The 17,517-nt window shown below is 47.6% G+C and overlaps 5 protein-coding genes across 5 annotated transcripts; 1 reads left to right on the top strand and 4 right to left on the bottom strand.

Moving 5' to 3' along the window:
* Positions 1 to 821: 821 nt before the first annotated feature.
* Positions 822 to 2,375, top strand: N7478_002629 (L-ornithine N(5)-monooxygenase; the record flags this gene model as incomplete). The annotated part of the gene is made up of 2 exons (XM_056918843.1): positions 822 to 1,687; positions 1,754 to 2,375. The coding sequence occupies 2 exons, from the start codon at positions 822 to 824 to the stop codon at positions 2,373 to 2,375; spliced, it is 1,488 nt and encodes a 495-aa protein (XP_056782001.1).
* Positions 2,376 to 4,922: 2,547 nt separating this feature from the next.
* On the bottom strand, positions 4,923 to 7,438 carry N7478_002628 (ankyrin repeat domain-containing DHHC palmitoyltransferase family protein; the record flags this gene model as incomplete). Its single annotated transcript, XM_056918842.1, has 6 exons — positions 4,923 to 5,572; positions 5,638 to 5,750; positions 5,806 to 6,028; positions 6,121 to 6,193; positions 6,260 to 7,063; positions 7,109 to 7,438. 6 exons carry the CDS (start codon positions 7,436 to 7,438, stop codon positions 4,923 to 4,925), a joined length of 2,193 nt encoding a protein of 730 aa, XP_056782000.1.
* Positions 7,439 to 8,072: 634 nt separating this feature from the next.
* Positions 8,073 to 8,843, bottom strand: N7478_002627 (putative cyclin-dependent protein kinase complex component; the record flags this gene model as incomplete). The annotated part of the gene is made up of 1 exon (XM_056918841.1): positions 8,073 to 8,843. The coding sequence occupies one exon, from the start codon at positions 8,841 to 8,843 to the stop codon at positions 8,073 to 8,075; it is 771 nt and encodes a 256-aa protein (XP_056781999.1).
* Positions 8,844 to 12,615: 3,772 nt separating this feature from the next.
* On the bottom strand, positions 12,616 to 14,345 carry N7478_002626 (uncharacterized protein; the record flags this gene model as incomplete). Its single annotated transcript, XM_056918840.1, has 4 exons — positions 12,616 to 13,242; positions 13,295 to 13,768; positions 13,830 to 14,109; positions 14,158 to 14,345. The coding sequence occupies 4 exons, from the start codon at positions 14,343 to 14,345 to the stop codon at positions 12,616 to 12,618; spliced, it is 1,569 nt and encodes a 522-aa protein (XP_056781998.1).
* Positions 14,346 to 14,874: 529 nt separating this feature from the next.
* N7478_002625 (hydrogen/calcium exchanger domain-containing protein) lies at positions 14,875 to 16,331 on the bottom strand (the record flags this gene model as incomplete). Its single annotated transcript, XM_056918839.1, has 2 exons — positions 14,875 to 15,466; positions 15,532 to 16,331. The coding sequence occupies 2 exons, from the start codon at positions 16,329 to 16,331 to the stop codon at positions 14,875 to 14,877; spliced, it is 1,392 nt and encodes a 463-aa protein (XP_056781997.1).
* Between the last annotated feature and the right edge of the window lie 1,186 nt (positions 16,332 to 17,517).

Here is a 17,517-nt window from a genome sequence, read left to right as displayed (position 1 = left end):
TCTGTAAATCTGTAAATACAAAATAGTAAAAATTGTATAAAAAAAATACACCATTCTATGACCCCGGGAGCAATCATGTAGCCAATCTGATAGGTTTAGGCGACGATCGAAACCAGGTCAACCCCCCCCCCCCCCCCCCGGGGCCATCGCCCCGATGCATTGGAGCTGCCGACTCCATTCTTCTCTACTTTAAAAAAAAAAAAAAAAAAAGAAGCAAAAAAGTATAAATACTCTGTAGATTTGCAATTTGCCCTGAACAAAGAAAAAAGACAGAGTAAAAAAGACAGACACAACACACACAAACTCGTTTGTCTTACAGTGGAGACTGATTGATAAAAGGCACCTTGGATATAACAAGCCCAGCTAATACTCCAACGCCTCTCCGAACTTTTCGTACTCAGTATCCACTTGTGCTCGCTGATTTTTTATCTGATCCGCTTCCGACCTCATTTTCTTTTTTTTTTTTACCAAATTATTATTATTACTATTTTTTTGTGTTTCCCGTGTACAAGCTGTGTACACGGTGTGGAACCCCAAAACGTATCGTACGTTCCTACGTCAATTTCTCCGTTCGGTTCGATCCTTCGTCTAGAAAGAGAAATCCCCGAGTGGAGCTGCCAAAAAAGATCGGCTAAGTTGCTGGCTTTTTTTTGTACAATACATAACTGCCACACCTCCTCCGGGTTTTGGATTCCTTTTTTTTCTACTCTATACTTGCACCTCATTCACAGCTCCTTATAGCTCTATTCCTTAGCTCCATTGTCTTTGGAAGCTGCTTGCTATAAAAAAAAGAAGTCTTCAAATAAATTACTTCACACGCCATGGAGCCCATCACACGGAAGCCCGAGCTTCCTTTGGTGAACAATGTCGAGCCTCGCATCCAATCCTCCGAGTCCCCCGCTCGTTCTCTCCTACGTCCTACCGGTGCCGATGAAATGCACGACCTTCTCTGTGTGGGTTTCGGCCCGGCATCTCTCGCAATTGGCATTGCGCTGCACGATGCCATGGACCCCTCTTTAAGCAACAAGTCTAAAGGTTCAAACTTCAAGCCTAAGGTTACTTTCCTGGAGCGTCAGAAGCAATTCGCCTGGCACTCGGGTATGTTGGTTCCTGGCTCGCGCATGCAGATCTCCTTCATTAAGGATCTGGCTACTCTCCGCGATCCTCGCAGCAGCTTCACCTTCCTTAACTACTTGCACAACAAGGATCGCCTGATCCACTTCACCAACTTGGGAACTTTCCTGCCTGCGCGCATGGAATTTGAGGACTACATGCGCTGGTGCGCTAAGCGATTTGAGAACGTTGTCTCCTACGGTGAGGAGGTCATCGAGGTTGTCCCTGGTAAGACTACCAATGGAGTCGTGGAATACTTTGTCGTTCGTTCCCGCAACACCGAGACTGGCGAGATCTCTGCTCGTAGAGCTCGGAAGGTCGTGGTGGCTCTTGGTGGAAAGGCTAAGATGCCTCCTGGTTTCCCTCAGGACACTCGCATTATGCATTCGTCTAAATACTGCACCACTCTTCCCTCTGTTCTGAAGAATGAGTCTGCCAACTACAAGATTGCTGTGGTGGGTAGTGGACAAAGTGCCGCTGAGATCTTCCACGACTTGCAACGCCGATACCCCAACTCTAACACAACTTTGATCCTGCGCGATACTGCCTTGCGACCCAGTGATGACTCTCCATTGTAAGTTCTGTCCTCTATATAAGAAGAATATGAAAAAAAAAAACTAATTTCTATTTTTTTTTCTAGTGTCAACGAAATCTTCAACCCTGAGCGCGTGGACAAGTTCTTCAAACTCCCAACTGAAGAGCGCCAAAAGCGCATTGCGATCGAAAAAGCAACCAACTACTCCGTCGTCCGATTGGAATTGATCGAAGAAATCTACAACACTATGTACCTTCAGCGCATGCAGAACCCAGACGAGAAGCAATGGCAGCACCGTATCCTATCGGAGCGCGCGATTGGACGCATTGAGCACCACAACCCCGCCTCCCGCATGCGCGTGCATGTGAAATCAATTAAGGGGGATAACAGCGATGCCAACGAGATTCTGGAGGTCGATGCCTTGATGGTTGCTACAGGATACCTCCGTGACGCACATGAGCAATTACTGGAGCAAGTGCGTGGCTTACGGCCTGCCGGTCAGGCTGTCTGGACTCCTGGTCGCGATTATCGTGTTCAGATGGATGATAGCAAGGTGAGCCGTCATGCTGGTATCTGGCTACAGGGTTGTAATGAGAAGACCCACGGTCTCAGTGATAGTCTGCTGTCCATCCTGGCGGTGCGCGGTGGAGAGATCGTCGACTCAGTGTTTGGGGAGCAGCTGTCGGGAGCCTCGGTGCAGGACACTCGCTTGCGCGCGATGCTGTAAAAATCTTTCTCCGTTTTTTTTCCGATTTCCTTTTTTTTTTTTCTCTCTCTCTCTCTCTTTCTTGGCTGGGCGGGGCACTTTTGATTGATACAGTTTAATCACCGGGAGAGAGGGGGAAATCACGCCGCATTGTTACTAGCTTCCCTACCAAAATTGAATATGGAGGGATATCCATCACTGATTATTATGTATGCACCTCCTTATTTGGGATCATTTGTTTTTAGATGTTTTGGCCTCGAGGTTTTTAGACTGTTGATTCTTTGCACGATCAAATCTATGTATTGACGAAAATTTACTTCATTTACTTTCTAACTTGAATCGTGCGACCTTTAAAAGTGCCTTACACGGATACAGACAGATACAGACAGCCCTGCAGGTACATGTGGATTCGATATAATTTTACCTAATATTCTATAAGGCTCAGACAACATATGTATAGTACTAATGTAGGTATGTGGATTCCTCCAGGGCTGTAGAATCCTTCACTCCATACCGAACAAAAAGTAAGAAATAAGGAATAAGAAATAAGCCTTCAGGATCCCCCATCTTCTTCAGACGGTGAACTGCCGAGGCCAAGAAAACCCTCGGAAAACGCGCGACGAACGGGTTTCCGAACGGAGACTCCGTACTCCGTAGAGACTAAGCGACTTGGGCCAAAAGGCCAAAACGTGCATTTCTCCGAGGTTTACTGTCTCAGTCATGAATGGAATCAATCCCATCCCCTAGCCAAGAAGCTGATCAGTCCACATTCGCTTCGTTCCGCCATCTCTGTATAGTAAGAGAGTGCTGATCGTGTCGATCGCTTATGTTGAGAAGATTCTCTCGAACCCGAGAGGGCAGATGAACCCACGAGAATTCAGAAATGGCGAAAATCACTAACTCGAAATACCGGGTCCTTATTCGTGAGCTGCCAAGCACCGTACCAGGAAAAAACGTGCCTCATACCGGATATCATTGGATGCAGATGCCAAGTGGATCCCTCGTGGCGCCATCAGATAAAAGTTTTTTTATCTGATCAGAAATTACTCCAGGACTATGCCTGTCTGCAGAAATCCCACCCATTTCCGCGTTCCCGAATGGCGTGGTTTGCCCCCTTCGTATCCATTCCTTTCTTCGTTTTAACTTCTAGTCTAGCCAAGCATTTGTATGGAACTTCTCACCGTTCTTGTTTTCCACTCGAACCACTTTCGCTAATTGTGAGACTTGACTGTATACGTTAAGGTGGATATCTTCCCGCCAATCACTTTCCCAACTTGTCCCTAGTCACCGTGTTCATGTCCACTTCTTTCCTGCCACGGAAGATAGCGCATCTCTGTCCTTGCTTTGTTCCGTGTCTCTGGTAGGTGGCCCCGCACGACCCATGATTGATTTGATTGATTATTCTTGCTGGTCGGAGGAATCCGAATGGGAACCAATGTGTGGAAAGAAAGGGCAAAAAAAAGTGTCCCCTGGCCCCACTGTAGACGCCAATGGCTTGATACATGCAGAATTCGAAGCCTAGACTTCGTTTCCGATTGCATCCGAGATGGGATCATCGCTTAGCATGAAGGATTCCCTGGCATGTGGGTTTGCTGTCATCTCGGTACAGTATCAGATCGTAATGCAGAGAGTGGAGATGAAGGAATTTCCAAACTGCGTTAGTCTTGTATCCGGCGATATCGGATGTGAGATGAGATGAGATGGCAGGACCGTATACAAGAATATGTACATTCAAATGTACCTTACATTGGACTGAAAGTATAATTCTGGTCTTTGGTTTGCGTTAGCCTGCTTTGCTTTTACTTTGCCTTTCCTTTCCTTTTCCTCTTCGGCCTGAAGCCGATGGGTTGGGCTGCCATCCGAGGGAGAACTGGTGATCATATCCTATTCCCTGCAACTGTGAGCTTCGGAAGCAGCTGCCGGATGACCTGTTCCTGTTCCTGAAAAAAAAAAAAAAAAAACCCTACATTTAACTCGATTAGGTGCAGTGACCCATTACCTGTCTCAGGGTGAGCTTGCGTGGATGGGGACCCAACTGTGTCGATCGTCTCGGAGTTCAATGCAGAAATAGGTAGCGTTCTAGAAACACTGCAGGCGTGTACAGGGATCGTCAAAGAGCTGCAGTTTGCTTAGGAAACTATCTGCAGGGTCCTCAATCTTATCACATTGACAGGGACACTGCGGGGAGAGAGTGAAGATCAAAATATCTCCGGCCCGGGGACGCTAGGTGAAGATCAGAGCAAGGTATTGTTTCAAATGGAGTTCATTATCTAGTGGCCACTGTACAAAGTTTCTAATGTAAATGAGACATGAATAATGCGATGGGAAAAGAGAAGACATGATAGAAAGACATGGGGGAAGAAATATAGCGTTAAGGGAAATAGGCAGAAGACAGAGAAGTCAAAAATGGTTATACCACAAAATGCAACACCGTCGCTGCAGTCATACATGGGGGCCTCCATGAGTTTCTTTTTTTTCAAAGAAAAAAAATGGAAGAATAGTCGTGAATGCCACTCTCCAAAACACTGAGGCCAGAAAAGGAGAACAATGTTGTGGGGCCATGGTCTTTTAAACCATCTGTTCGGGTTCTTCACCCGCCACACTACGGTAGCCATCTCCAGACCGGCCGGCATGCATGCGGAGCGGAGTTTCGTACATTTCATTATAATTCACCACCTCACCTCCAAGCATCGCGGCACCAGACTCGCGTTTACCGAAGATCGGGGCTGGGTCACACCAAAAGTCACGGCAGTTAGTTGTCACACCACGGGAGAAAGGGTTAAGGGATCGACCATCTCGAAGTCCATCTTTAGCAGTGACGAAGAAGGTATCGATACCCAATAGAGCCGACCATGACGAAAGGCAGCCACCTCGTCGTCGGTTTCCATGTGAGTGTGCTAAAGCAGGATTGGGTCCTTGTCCAACGGCAGAGAGGCCGGCCGCGTCCATTGATGTCGTACCCGCGGTCATGGCGGAAGCAAAGGCCTGAGAACTGGGAAGGGACCGATCAATCGAGTGGCCTCTCATATTTTCGAATGTCGTCTGATTGCGTGAGATTTGAACAAGCTGCACAGCGCACAGCATAGTAACCCAGACCAACTGGAGGATGATCCAAATGTTAAGGACTAGCGTGAAGGCATCACGGGATACATAGTCACACAGAGTGTCGTTGATAACGCTACACTGAGCATCCTTCAAGGGTGGCAGATCAGTGATATCTGTGTGTCAAGTCAGCATATTGGGTCTAATTCGACGAGGTTTTTTGTTCTTAGGTGACACTGACAGCCTATGGTCAATTGCACAAAAAGGATAATTCCAATTTCGAGACTGACGATATACATAACGAAGTGACGAAGGTTGTTGGCTCCGACACAGTTGTCAATCCATGGGCAGTGGCTAAAGGGGGTTAGTGGGGATTATATTGACGATACCATGGGGAGGTAGAACGTACTGGTCATGCTTGGCCACGCAACGATTGCATCGTCGGCAATGCTTGCTTCTGAGAGGCTTCCGCGACATGCAAGGAACACAGAAATTCTCCTCGTCGAATTTCCACAATTCAAACAATTGTTTGACGGCCTCTCTTTGCTGGTTTCGGCTGCTGATCTTCGGAACGTATCCCGGGTCTCCGATCATGGCCATGATATAGAACCAGGCGGTCAAGGAGTAAAAGACTGCAAATGATATGTTTAAAATCGGATGAGAGGAATATGTTGCTGAGATTCGTTAGATATGCTCCCTCGTCCAGTTACAATATGACACCTACCAGGTAACACTTGGAAGATCCAACGGAAACCCACCCAGAATAACGATGCAGCGAAAACACCTGCTAGATATGGCTATGAAGAAAAATGTTAGTCTTCTCGTGATGCCAACCGGAAACCAGCTACTTGTATGAAACCTACCGTTTTCTGCAGAATCCTAAACTCAGAAGGCCCACGGTTTGCAACTTGTTGCGCAAGATATTGCATACCAAATAAGGTGACTAGCGTGATGGGCAGACCTAGGAGAATGGGCAAATTGCTCAACATCCAGATAGCGACAAGCACGGTCAAGAATGGCCAGAGGAAGAAGAATTTCGCCATGAGGCTCTTATTCCGTACGAGACTGGCCAGTCCCATAGGCACAGGCTTCTGTGTACCGTCCGCCTCGAAGCCACGTTCGGCCAGCGCGCGGTTCCAAATTCGCAGAGTGTTCATCTCCTGTGCAACTGTCTCCGGGGACTTCCCGTCTCTGGTTTTCGCAAATCGATCCGCGCCATACTCCAGGAGCTTCAACACTGATGGCAAAGAGCCCTTTACCAACGCCCAGTGGAGCGGGGTCAACCCGCCTTCATCCACCGCATTGGCGTTGGCGCCCCATCTCAAGAACAAATCCACACAAGCTGGATATCCCTTATACGCCGCCCACATCAACCCAGTGTGACCCTGCTGATCGACCACATCCACCGGTATCTCTTGGTGAAGGAGTAGGACGAGAAGGAACGCATTTCCGTCGATGGTGGCGAGGTGGAGGATGTTGTACCCTTGCACGTCGGTCAAGAGAGGATCGGCGCCGTATGAGAGTAACAGATTAACGATATAGTAATGGCACCGTTGCGCCGCCCACATGGCTGGGGTAGCCACCGATTCTCCACCCTTGGCATTGACGTCGGCGCCGGAGTCGAGTAGGAACTTGCACATCGCATATTGGTTGTTGATCGCAGCCCACTAGTTAAACGAAGCAGAAGAGTTAGGAATTACCCATTATCATACCTGGTTTACGTAGAACCCAATTCTCCGCATTGATAGGAAAGGGGAGAGACCTACGTGTAGCGGTGTAATGCCTTCCTCATCTCGATGGTTCGCGGTCAATTTCTTGGTCGCAAACAAATTCTGCATAGCACTGATTTCTCCAATTCTGGCCAACTGCATGATGTCCTCTCCCAGTGGGATTGAGGGTTTGGGCGCATCGGGCCGCATACTCTTGAGTTCAACATCGGTATTCGGAGAGGTGCTTTTCCCATTTGCGGGGGTGGTCCCTGGAGTTTGGGCTGAAGGGCTGCTACCCAGATTCTCCGACGGAGAGGATTTATTTGAAGACATGATGGAATATGTGTATCGTGGTACAAGGGGGGAGAGCGTGTTCGGGACGTCGGTCGATGCGTCGATCGATTCTAGGGGACTGTTGTTTCGGTAATCTCTCTAGGCTCTCTATGGGAACATGATGTATCGCCACGCGAGAACACAAGAAGCCTAGAGTTTGTGCAGTTTGAACAGACAGCAGTAAGAAGTCGCGGCCTGTCGCTCTGTTAAGGACAACGAGGCGGAAGTGTTCTGGCTCTTTTTTTTGGGCGTCGGGGAAACCTTGAAGCGACGCTAAGAGATTGATCGTCAACTGTCGCGCTCCTTTTGCGGTGAGTGTACTACGGAGTACAACAGTGTCACGAACATGAGCTTCTTCCAGTCTACTCCGTGAATCTCGATAGAACTGGTCTTGACTGACTTGAGAAATAGCAGAAAACACTTCCAAACAGTAACAAAAGATCTCTCCAGCGAAAAGAAGTCCCGCAACTCACTAAAAACGATTACTCAGCCACAGTAAGGCAGCCGTATTAATCCTCCAGCCTCAACTAGCTTAAGCTTATTGGGTTCTCGGAAGGATTTCTTGATTTTTTGCTTATTTATCTTTTTTTTTCTTATGTATGTTAAATGGATATTCGTATATAATACATTTACATCATAACGAAAGACTTGTTTCGTGATCGTTAGCCTGCGAGTCCTGGTTGCACTGCAGTTGGATCTCATCCATCAACATCTGTGCATCCACGCGTAATTCGAAATTTGCCAAAAAGCAGAAACTAATCTCCAATTTCGATAGTTCTTGCTCACTCACTCCGCCAACTTTAGCAACCCGGCTGTGAGGAAAGCTAAGATCTTCTAAAGCCTTGGTAGCCACTAGAAGGCCGGCAAGCGCGAGGCGGTGCATATTCTTCGGCGTCACCCGAAGAACCTTGTCTACCGAGGTCATCTTCGTGATATAGACACTTGTAGCCAGGACTACCGCTGTGGACATGGGACAGTACTGCTGTAGACGGCATAGGTAATCTTTGATCGGGATAGGAGGCACTTTCTTGGAGAGGAACTTCCGAGAGAGTATCGCCAATTGAAAGGCTTCTTCTGGGGACCTGTCAGACGCGTGTTCCGAATCTCCACAATGAAGGCCCACTGCCGGGATGGGGGAGTCTCCTTCAATCTGGGTTTCATCTCCGAGTGGAGTATTGGACTCCGTGGGAAGCATTGCCGAGGTATTTCGCAGCTTCTCTATGTTGTTACAAAGCAGCTGTAGGGCCGTGTCCGGTGACATGTCAAAAACAGCTGTTTCACCTGGCGTCTGGGGTTGAGTTCCGGCCATCTCAGCCTGATTTCCCGGTGAAGCCAGTTTCAGCAAAGACGCTGGTGATCGCGTGCCCTTGGAGGCGCATTCAGTTTGCGTCACGACCGCGGCCATCGTTTTATTATTCGCTCTTATTGTCCGAAACACTGCAACTGGTCCGTCACGAATCGAGTAGCACAGCCAGAGCTATAGGCACAAGGAGGATCCTCAGATAAATCTCTCATTTTATAACCCAGAGTAAGGCGGCGGTAACTTTAGCGTGTGTGACAATATAGAGACGCGGCAAACCGTGGCGAGGAGGGATGATTCAACATGCGCGATTGTGGGGGAAATCTACCAGGATGTGGTGAGGAACAACCGGTCACTGAAAATGCGGATCGACTGAGAAATTCTGTGGGACGTATGGAGGGGAAAGACCTGGCTGCCTGACTTGTCAACACACCATGCCCGAAAAGCCACCGGAGAAGCGGGCGCCAATTGTTCAGTGAGACTTACCTCCCAGTTTCGAGATTTAATCTTGGAAAGACGAACTGGATGGGTCAAAGAGCATTTCCCAATTTGAGTTTCAAAGAGAAGAACAACTACGAGTAGAAATAATAAACAAATCAGATGAAAGCGAAAAAGTTGGAAAGACAAAGAAAGTTCCGAGGGGCGAAGGGAAAGATAAGCTCAAGTCGAGCCGCGGGAATCTTATTGGATCGCGCATGGGAAACTATGCAGCAAAGAACAAGTCAAAATACTACTGTGGGTCCAGGTACCAACATCACACATCACATTGTCTACGCGCTATGCCCATGAGTCACGAACTTGATGTAAATATCAATGTATGTTGCACTTTGAGACTATAGTACATGGTGTAGTAAATGTTGGATGTGTCATATCATATGCCCGATTATTGTAATTCCGTTCACCCGAAAACCTGATCGGCCCTTTATATTTCATTCACAATCGCACCCAGTTCCTCTTGCTCAAATGATTTTATACAAGTCGGATCGGATGGAGTAACGGCATTCTCACTCCTCATTTCAATGAGATGCCCGTTTCATATCGGATCAAACGTGCTAGATTTCACCCCCGTGGGATGAATCAAGAGCAAGAAAAGCCTGGAATTGATTAGTCTCAGCGCAGAACCAGACATTTTTCGCTGGGGCCAATGGCGGGGCCTACGCCTTTGAATAGGAGATGTCCTCCCCCCCCCCCCTAGCCAGCTCAGGAAGCCGTCAAGGAAACAGGCCAAGAGATCCATGTGATCGAAATTGAACCTGGACAACCAAGAAGTCAGCAAACTCAGCAACGGCGCGCAGAAATTCTATACTAGGTATTATACAGCACCTTCTCAACTAGGTGAATAGGTTTATTCTCCCTAGCATCTTACATAACACGATTTGTATCCCAGATAAACCAGCAGTAATAGAAGAGCAAGAAAACTGGGTTGCCACAGGTTTTACCATCCGAACCCGAGCGCCCAAAGATGAGGGATGCGAGATCCAACATGATTCCGGGGCACAGTCCTAATCTCATCGCTTACCCCGAGGCTATGCTGGTAGTCGTGAAAGTTAACATAAAAACTCAAGCATCTCTAGCCGAAGCTGTCCAGCGTGGGTACAAAGAGATAGCACAGTCAGTATCTCGAGTCATAGGCCCCGGAGAGCTGTGATACTCTAGAACAGGAAATCAACCAAATAAGAAACGCAACGTCTTTGATGGATTGAGGGGGCCTATGACTCGATCTGCCAACTCTGTTATCTCTTTGTGTCCATCCCGGACAGCTGCGGGTTCTGCTCTATATTCTACGCCACCCACGCGTACCGGGCCAGACTCAGAAGGGTGTTTCAAAATACCCCGGATTTCTTGCCTATCTCTTACTGTTGCTCTGTCTTGGGAAACACGTGGTGTTCTGTGAGATACTTTGGGAGAACGAACCCGTCTGCCTGGTGTAGGTGTCGGCTCATGGCATGGACTTCTTTCACGTGGTTGTCGACCGTGCTGAGTTTGCTGATCTCCATGTTGTCTTGGTCCGATTTCGATTATTTGGGGCTCTTGGTCTTTTTCCTTGACCTCTTCTTGAGCCGGCCTGGGGTGAGAACGTCTGCTGTTCGAAGGTGTAGGCGTGCTTGACCCAGATGAGGAGGGTCTGGTCCTGGGCTGAGGTTCATCTCTTTCGGGCTTTTCTTGTTCTCGATTCATCACACGTGAGGAGGCTTTAACACGTCTGACTGAAGTTCTCTCGGATATCTTACGTGTTGTCCCGCGGATTGCGGACTCAGAGGAGTGTGAAGAAGATCGGGGAGAAGAGTTTACCATGTTGCTCTCTGGTTGAGACAATAATAGGTTAGAACTCGACAGCTATGATGTGGCATAGAGGCGGATATACTCACGATTTTTTAGAGAGAGAGAGAGAGAGAGAGAGAGATCTGATTTGAATGGTGATGGTATGTATAAGATCACGTTCTGGCATACAAAATTGTATCCTGCAGATTGATACCGATACAGAAACTTAAGATGAGATAGAACTTCTGTTGCTAAAGAGCTGATCGATTGGAAACTTGATCAGGATAAAAGGGACGATGTATAGTGGTAGGAAGAGTTGGAAAGAAGTGTTGTCTCAATCAAAGAGAAGTATAAACAACAGTAGACGAGCAATGAGGCAGGCTTTTAGCTTGTGCTAACGGTTATCGAATGGAAGCAGGTGGATTCCTTTGTGTTCTCGCAGATATCGTCTGAGGTAGGTTTGAATATTCTCAAGCTGGATATAAAGCTGATCGATGGAGATGTTGACCAGGGAAGAAAGGGACGATGTATAGTGGTAGAAATATTTGAAAATTGAAAAATGGTTATCTCAATCAAAGAGAAGTATGAACAACAGTAGACAAGCAATGACGAAGGCTTCTAGCAGGTGGTAACAGTCATCAGCGTAAAGCAGGTGATTTATTTATGTGTTCGCAGATATCGCTTGAGGTAGGTTTGAATGCTCTAAAGCTGGATATAAAGCTGATTTGAGAAGTATAGGATGTGTTCGCTGCCTTTTTCGAAGCTTGATGAACAAAAGAATTCCATGGCGACGATGGTCCATTTTATATCGACGCTGTACTCGACCTTAATGATTTATCCTATTCAATATCAAAGGGCAGCAATGTGCTTAAGAGAGGTTGTTAATGGGATGAGGCGTGGCTGATACACTTTGGTCACAGGTGCGCAGGGCCATGTCAGCTGGGAAAACACACGTCACGATCATAACGACCCAACTCATCTCTATATCGCATTGTCGTTATTATTAAGAGACGAGGATTATGTCGACATATTGAAACGAGAGCAATATTATAGATTTGAATCAGCCTTGGACATGAACTTGAGCCGTCAACTACCATAATGTCGCGATTGCACATGCTGGTCACATGAGGCAACACGAGGCAACTGGTATTCTCTTGCGCGGAGAAAGATTCCATGTAGGAAAAAGCATAAGGCTGCAGCACTTGAGGCTTTTTTTGTTCAAGAGTCAGGAGTCTTGTTCTGACTACGGAAGAACTTTTTTGTTCGATTTTGCAATTATGATATGCACAAGCGCATTATTACCGGCATGATTGTGGCGCGGCCCAGTTTCCCCGACCAGCCACAGCCCCATGTCAGCAAATCAGCAAATCAGATGTGCAGTTGACCGTTAGTTCCTGCCGCTAGTTTGAGTTCCTCGGCGTCAACAGAGACTACAGGCCCAGAGACGGTGAAAAGCTGCTAGGCGCAGTTGGTGAACCAGGGTATGTTTTGCTTCAATTTTGGCCCCCTCCTCTTCTCCTTCGCGGTCCAATTACTATATCTCATGGGTTCAAATGACTCAATGACCCAACGAGTCTCTAACTTTCGGGATTTAGGCACCCTTCGCGCATCATTCTTAATGCCATCGTTCTAAGAATTTCACTTGGGACTTATCACGTTGATGGAGCAAATTAATATCCAACCCTTGCACCCCCTTCTTAAGCGAGGCGAGCTCTGCCTCCAGGCCCAACAATGCCTCTTCTAACCGAGGATCTTGCAAAGTCGTTTCAAATCGGGAATTGCTGCGCAACGATGATGTCAGTAACTGCGAGGCATGATCCGATTGCATTAAATGGGTCACTAAGGATATTTCTCCGCTGTTTTCGAGATGCCGCAGTGTCTCCAACATTTGAATGCGCTTGTCAAAGAGCCCCGGTGCACCACCGTCTTCTACGCGCGGTTTGAGCACAGAATCTGGGGACACTCCGATACGACGCAAGAGGTTCTCCAGCGAAGGCTGCTCGGGCAATGAAGCAGGGGTCCGCGTGTTGCCTATATTCGAACCGGTATTCGAACCAGGCAGCAGGGATCGTCGTCTCAAAGACTCCCGACGAGACGAGGGCTGAGCTACCAGGTGGCTTGCGGTCTCGGTTTGATGGAGGGTTGCGATTTGCTCCAGTAACTCGCACGATGATTCACGACCCGCAAGCTGAGTTGTCAACGCTTCCTTGGATACAGTCATGTCAATTAAGACGTCAAGAATCTGTTTAGTTGTCAATACTACTATATCTCATGTCTTATCGGGGACAACGCACTTGCTCCAGCCTCGTCTGTGACGCTGCCCGAAGCTGGCTGTGCTCATGATGGATTTCACGTAGAATGGGCTCATGGAATTGTTGCCTGGTGGACATTTCGGCCAGGATCTCGATCTCGGGATAGAGGGACTCCAGTTCTTCCACTAGTGCAGTAACTGTCTCGATTTCCGCCGCTGGGCTGCGATCCAAGCCTTTGGCTTGAATTGCTTCGAGGTATAGTCGGTCCAGGCGATAATGAATTTCCTCGGCACTATAGTCTGCAAGCATTCCACTTAGGTATGCAGCTCGCTTCAAAGTAGATGCGTCATTGCCATTTGACTTTGTTTCGGCCATCAAGCTCTCCATCGTTGCTAAAGCCTTATCATCATGCTTCAAGCGAGCGGACAACGACGTCAAGATCCGTTTGCTCTCTATTCCCACATTATCCATCTCGCTTCTGAAACTATCCTCGAGGTTGTCGGCGAGTTCATTTGCCTGGAACGTTCGTAAATTCGGTAAGCTGGTATTTTGGACAGTTCTGAGGGCCATGTATTACCAAGACTGTCGCGTTTTGCTTTCCAGACTCATGCTTTTTTCGCAAACGCGCAATATCCCGACTCCTATCTTGATCTAGAGAGCCTTCCCGCCGCAACTTTTTTTTGACCGCCTCACATTGCAATGATAGCACATGTGACTGCTGTTTAATGGTAACCGTTGATGCCTCGAGGGAGTCGATTGCGCTTTGTATGTCGGTCTCAAGAAAGGGTCGCGTCGCACCGAGACTGGGTTCACGAAGGATAGGCTGGAGGGCACCGGAGTTTTCTAGTTTAGTATACCTGGATTTCGCGATCAGCTTGCTATCACCATTGAAAAGCTAATTGTACCGCTCGTACAGTGAAAGCTCCTCCTTCGATAGTAGAGTTTCTGATCGCAAATGCTTGGCCGCCCATTCCGCATTCTTGGGACCTACTGTTGAATCCCCCAAGGCAGATTCTATCACATCACGTTTGACCAGAGTATCCCGTTCTTTGAGAATCGCGAGAATTGTATCGGCGTTGGTTGTAGAATCCATCTGGGCTGGGGCGTATTCGTTTTGCGGGGCCGAAGGGGAATTCAACGAGGCGGAGGGCAAGAGTTGGCCGACCCCCGTCCCAATAGAAAGTTGCAATTGGGAGGTTTAGCGTGAACTCAGTGAATGGATTGACTAATTTTGCTAAATTTGTGATCAGTGACAATATGACTTAACACACTCGTGGGTTATGAGGAGCTTGATCCGCGGCGTTCCCAAAGGTTGCGGTGTATGCGGGATCACGTGCATGTATACAGTTTTCCCTATTGAGTAAATCCACGCATACTAACATTTGAAACGTACATTATAGTATGTAACTCATCTTAATGAGCATGAATATATCTGACTATGACAAGAAGCAAAAATTCTTCGTGGTATATATGAGAATTTTACACCAAGGGCAAAAAAGAACAAAAAAAGAAGGAACTTTTTATTAATAAGGGTAGGAACGCTTGCTATGATCGTGACAGAAAAACTTCCATATAATAAGACTACGGTGACCGACAGCTTTGAGCTGACATTAATCCGTGGGTTAGGCTTGATTAGTCGATGCGACTTCAACACTGGGATAGTACCAGGTGGTGACAGCGATAATGACGTAAATCAACACACAAAGGGCACCTTCCAAGTAATTGGACTTTCCGTCTCTCAGGAAGTTGCCAACAACTAGAATGGACAACACCAGGAGAATGACCATGAAAATCTCGAAATTGAGACTCATATCCTTGCCTAAGCCCCATCCCACCAGGACTGCCAGGGGAGCATTCAGCAAAGCGGTCTGGATCGAGGGAGCCATACAATGGAATAAGGCATAGTTAATTTGGTTATCCCAGGCCTCATCCACGGCAGTCAGATGTTCAGCTGCCTTCTCTACTAAGGGCACTAATATCAAGCCCAAGAAGTTATCAGAAACTCCTCGGGCGACGATATGTTCAATTTCTTGGACCAAGAACACGGCTGACATGCTAACACAGGTCAGAGCAACTGCAATGGCCACCAGGCATTCTGCAAAGGTGAGCTTTGCTCGCTTCAGTTCTTTGTGTCGGTCCTCATCCTGGGCCTCATCCAGTTCCAAAATGTCGTCGAAGATGGAGTTGTGACTGTGCAGATTGAAAATCAAAAATCTGCCCCGAACCGTCAGTAAATTGATTTGTTTGTCATCATCAGTTGCCAGTCTTGAGTAACTTACACTAAAAAGGCGACCAGAAGCACGACAGCAGTGGCGCGACTAATCTGCATGGTATAGTCTTGCAGCATGGCTAGAGTAAATTCCGCATTGGTGGCCGATTTCAGCGCAGAGTAGAAAGCGCTGGGAATCAACAACCCAAAGCCAGCGACCAGCAACAAGCCGGTGCCTACCTCACTGACAGCTTCATGGAATACCTGCTCATTGCGCCTAAGACCTCCAACGAAGAAGCAGGTGCCCAAACACAGTAGCAGGTTTGCTAAGATTGAACCGAGAATGGCAGCTTGAATAACGGGTATCAGGTTGCCTTCTCCCTTCTTGTCATTATGAAGCAAAACCATGAAAAGTACCAGTTCAACCGAGCAACTCAACCCCGTCTCCAGTAGAACACCCAATGTTTTGGGCAGCTTTTTAGCCAACTCTCCACCTGCGAATCCGAGGACATTGGCGGAGGGAACCATGGCAATATAGTTGAGCACAAAGACCCAAACATGCAGGTCCGGTCGAGCAAAATGCATGACAATCGCAGCTGGAACGAAGGGCCAGAGAATATTCACCAGCATCGAAGCAGTGCAAACACTCTTGAAAACCACTCGAAAGAAGTGGATGGGATGAATCCCTGTCCGTCCGCTTTCTCCGGCGCTGTCGACGCGAAATAATCCGAGCACATAACGACTTGGGTGGTTTTTCTCGAGAGTTGGCAGAATAGAGGTGGAGGTTTGTTGGCGATCCTTTTCATGGGCGAATTCGTCCGCTCCTCCACGCATGCGCGGCTCTTCGATGGCGGGCATGATCGAACCCATGTTGGAAACACACAACTATTGAAATTGCACAGAGGACACCGACCGAGAAATTCCAAGGAATATAGCGCACAGAAGAGATCAAGAGGAAAGAGAAACACAAAGAAAATAAACCTCGGCGGAAGTGGGTGCCCACATCTGCAAGCTGAGGGAAAAAAAGTAGAATGCGGGTCGATTCTATAATATTATACTAGACGGAAAACAAAACATGTCCACTGTGCTGCGTTGGCAGATCGATACAGCCAATCAATCGACCCCATAATTCAAACAGAAGGCTTCACGAGGGCTTGGCAGTCATGATCGTGCGGGAGGATCTCGCTCGCTTCCTTCTTCTCCTTTTTCCTCCCCCCTTTTCCCTTGTCATGCACCATGCACGAAGGGTGGTCAATGGGGGCAGGAAATAGCCAGAAGCGCACAGAACCCACAACCCAGCCACCCTATTAGTTACACCAGCCATTCGTATCTTACGGAGAACCCTTTTAGGATCACCTGGATGCATCAAACAAACACCCAAATCATTTTGAGATAAGACTGGGTCGCTCAGTGGAGAATGCCAATGCGAGGTGATGCACAGCCACGGACTTGGCTTGGCTCTAACAGGACAGAACGCGGAGCTGAAAGGAAAGAGCTCTGTTGGTGTGGAGTGATCAACCATGCGCCAAGAAACCCCCGCTAGGCCCGCTGGGTAAGCTCGAATCATGCAAGAAAAATCAAGGTCAATCAAAAGAAAGCGTAAAATTTGCATGGTGTAGACGGAGACATCGGATGTTTAGATGAGTAGTGCCAGACATTTCCATTTCGCTGGAGACCTACTCCGTACATAGCACGCCTATTGATGAAGCTTAGTATCCTTGAGGGAAAAGAGTAGGAGAATTCGAGGTGTCACAGGGGGAGTTAATATGAAACCTTTGAACCTTAATTGTTTTATTTAAAAGAAAAAGGAAAAAAGAAGTAAACCCCCAGCTCAACAAGTATGAAGTTCGACCAGAGTCCAGCCTCTAGTTAGATCGGAGAATGTTGACACCTAAGGCATTAAGACATTAGATTTACTCATGCCTGTGAAATCGGGTGTCTATTGGCTACAGCCGGATATCATCGGTCTTTAGATGAGGCGATGAGGCCATCTGGACTCACTATTGGACCATTCGAGATAGGGCTTACTTAATATAGACAACGCCGCTTTTGTCGT

This window comes from Penicillium angulare, assembly GCF_028827245.1.
Source record: "Penicillium angulare strain IBT 27051 chromosome Unknown utg000003l_segment0_segment0, whole genome shotgun sequence".
Classification (NCBI taxonomy): domain Eukaryota; kingdom Fungi; phylum Ascomycota; class Eurotiomycetes; order Eurotiales; family Aspergillaceae; genus Penicillium; species Penicillium angulare.
Note: the sequence above shows the minus strand (reverse complement) of the source record. Positions and strands in the feature narration are given on the sequence as shown.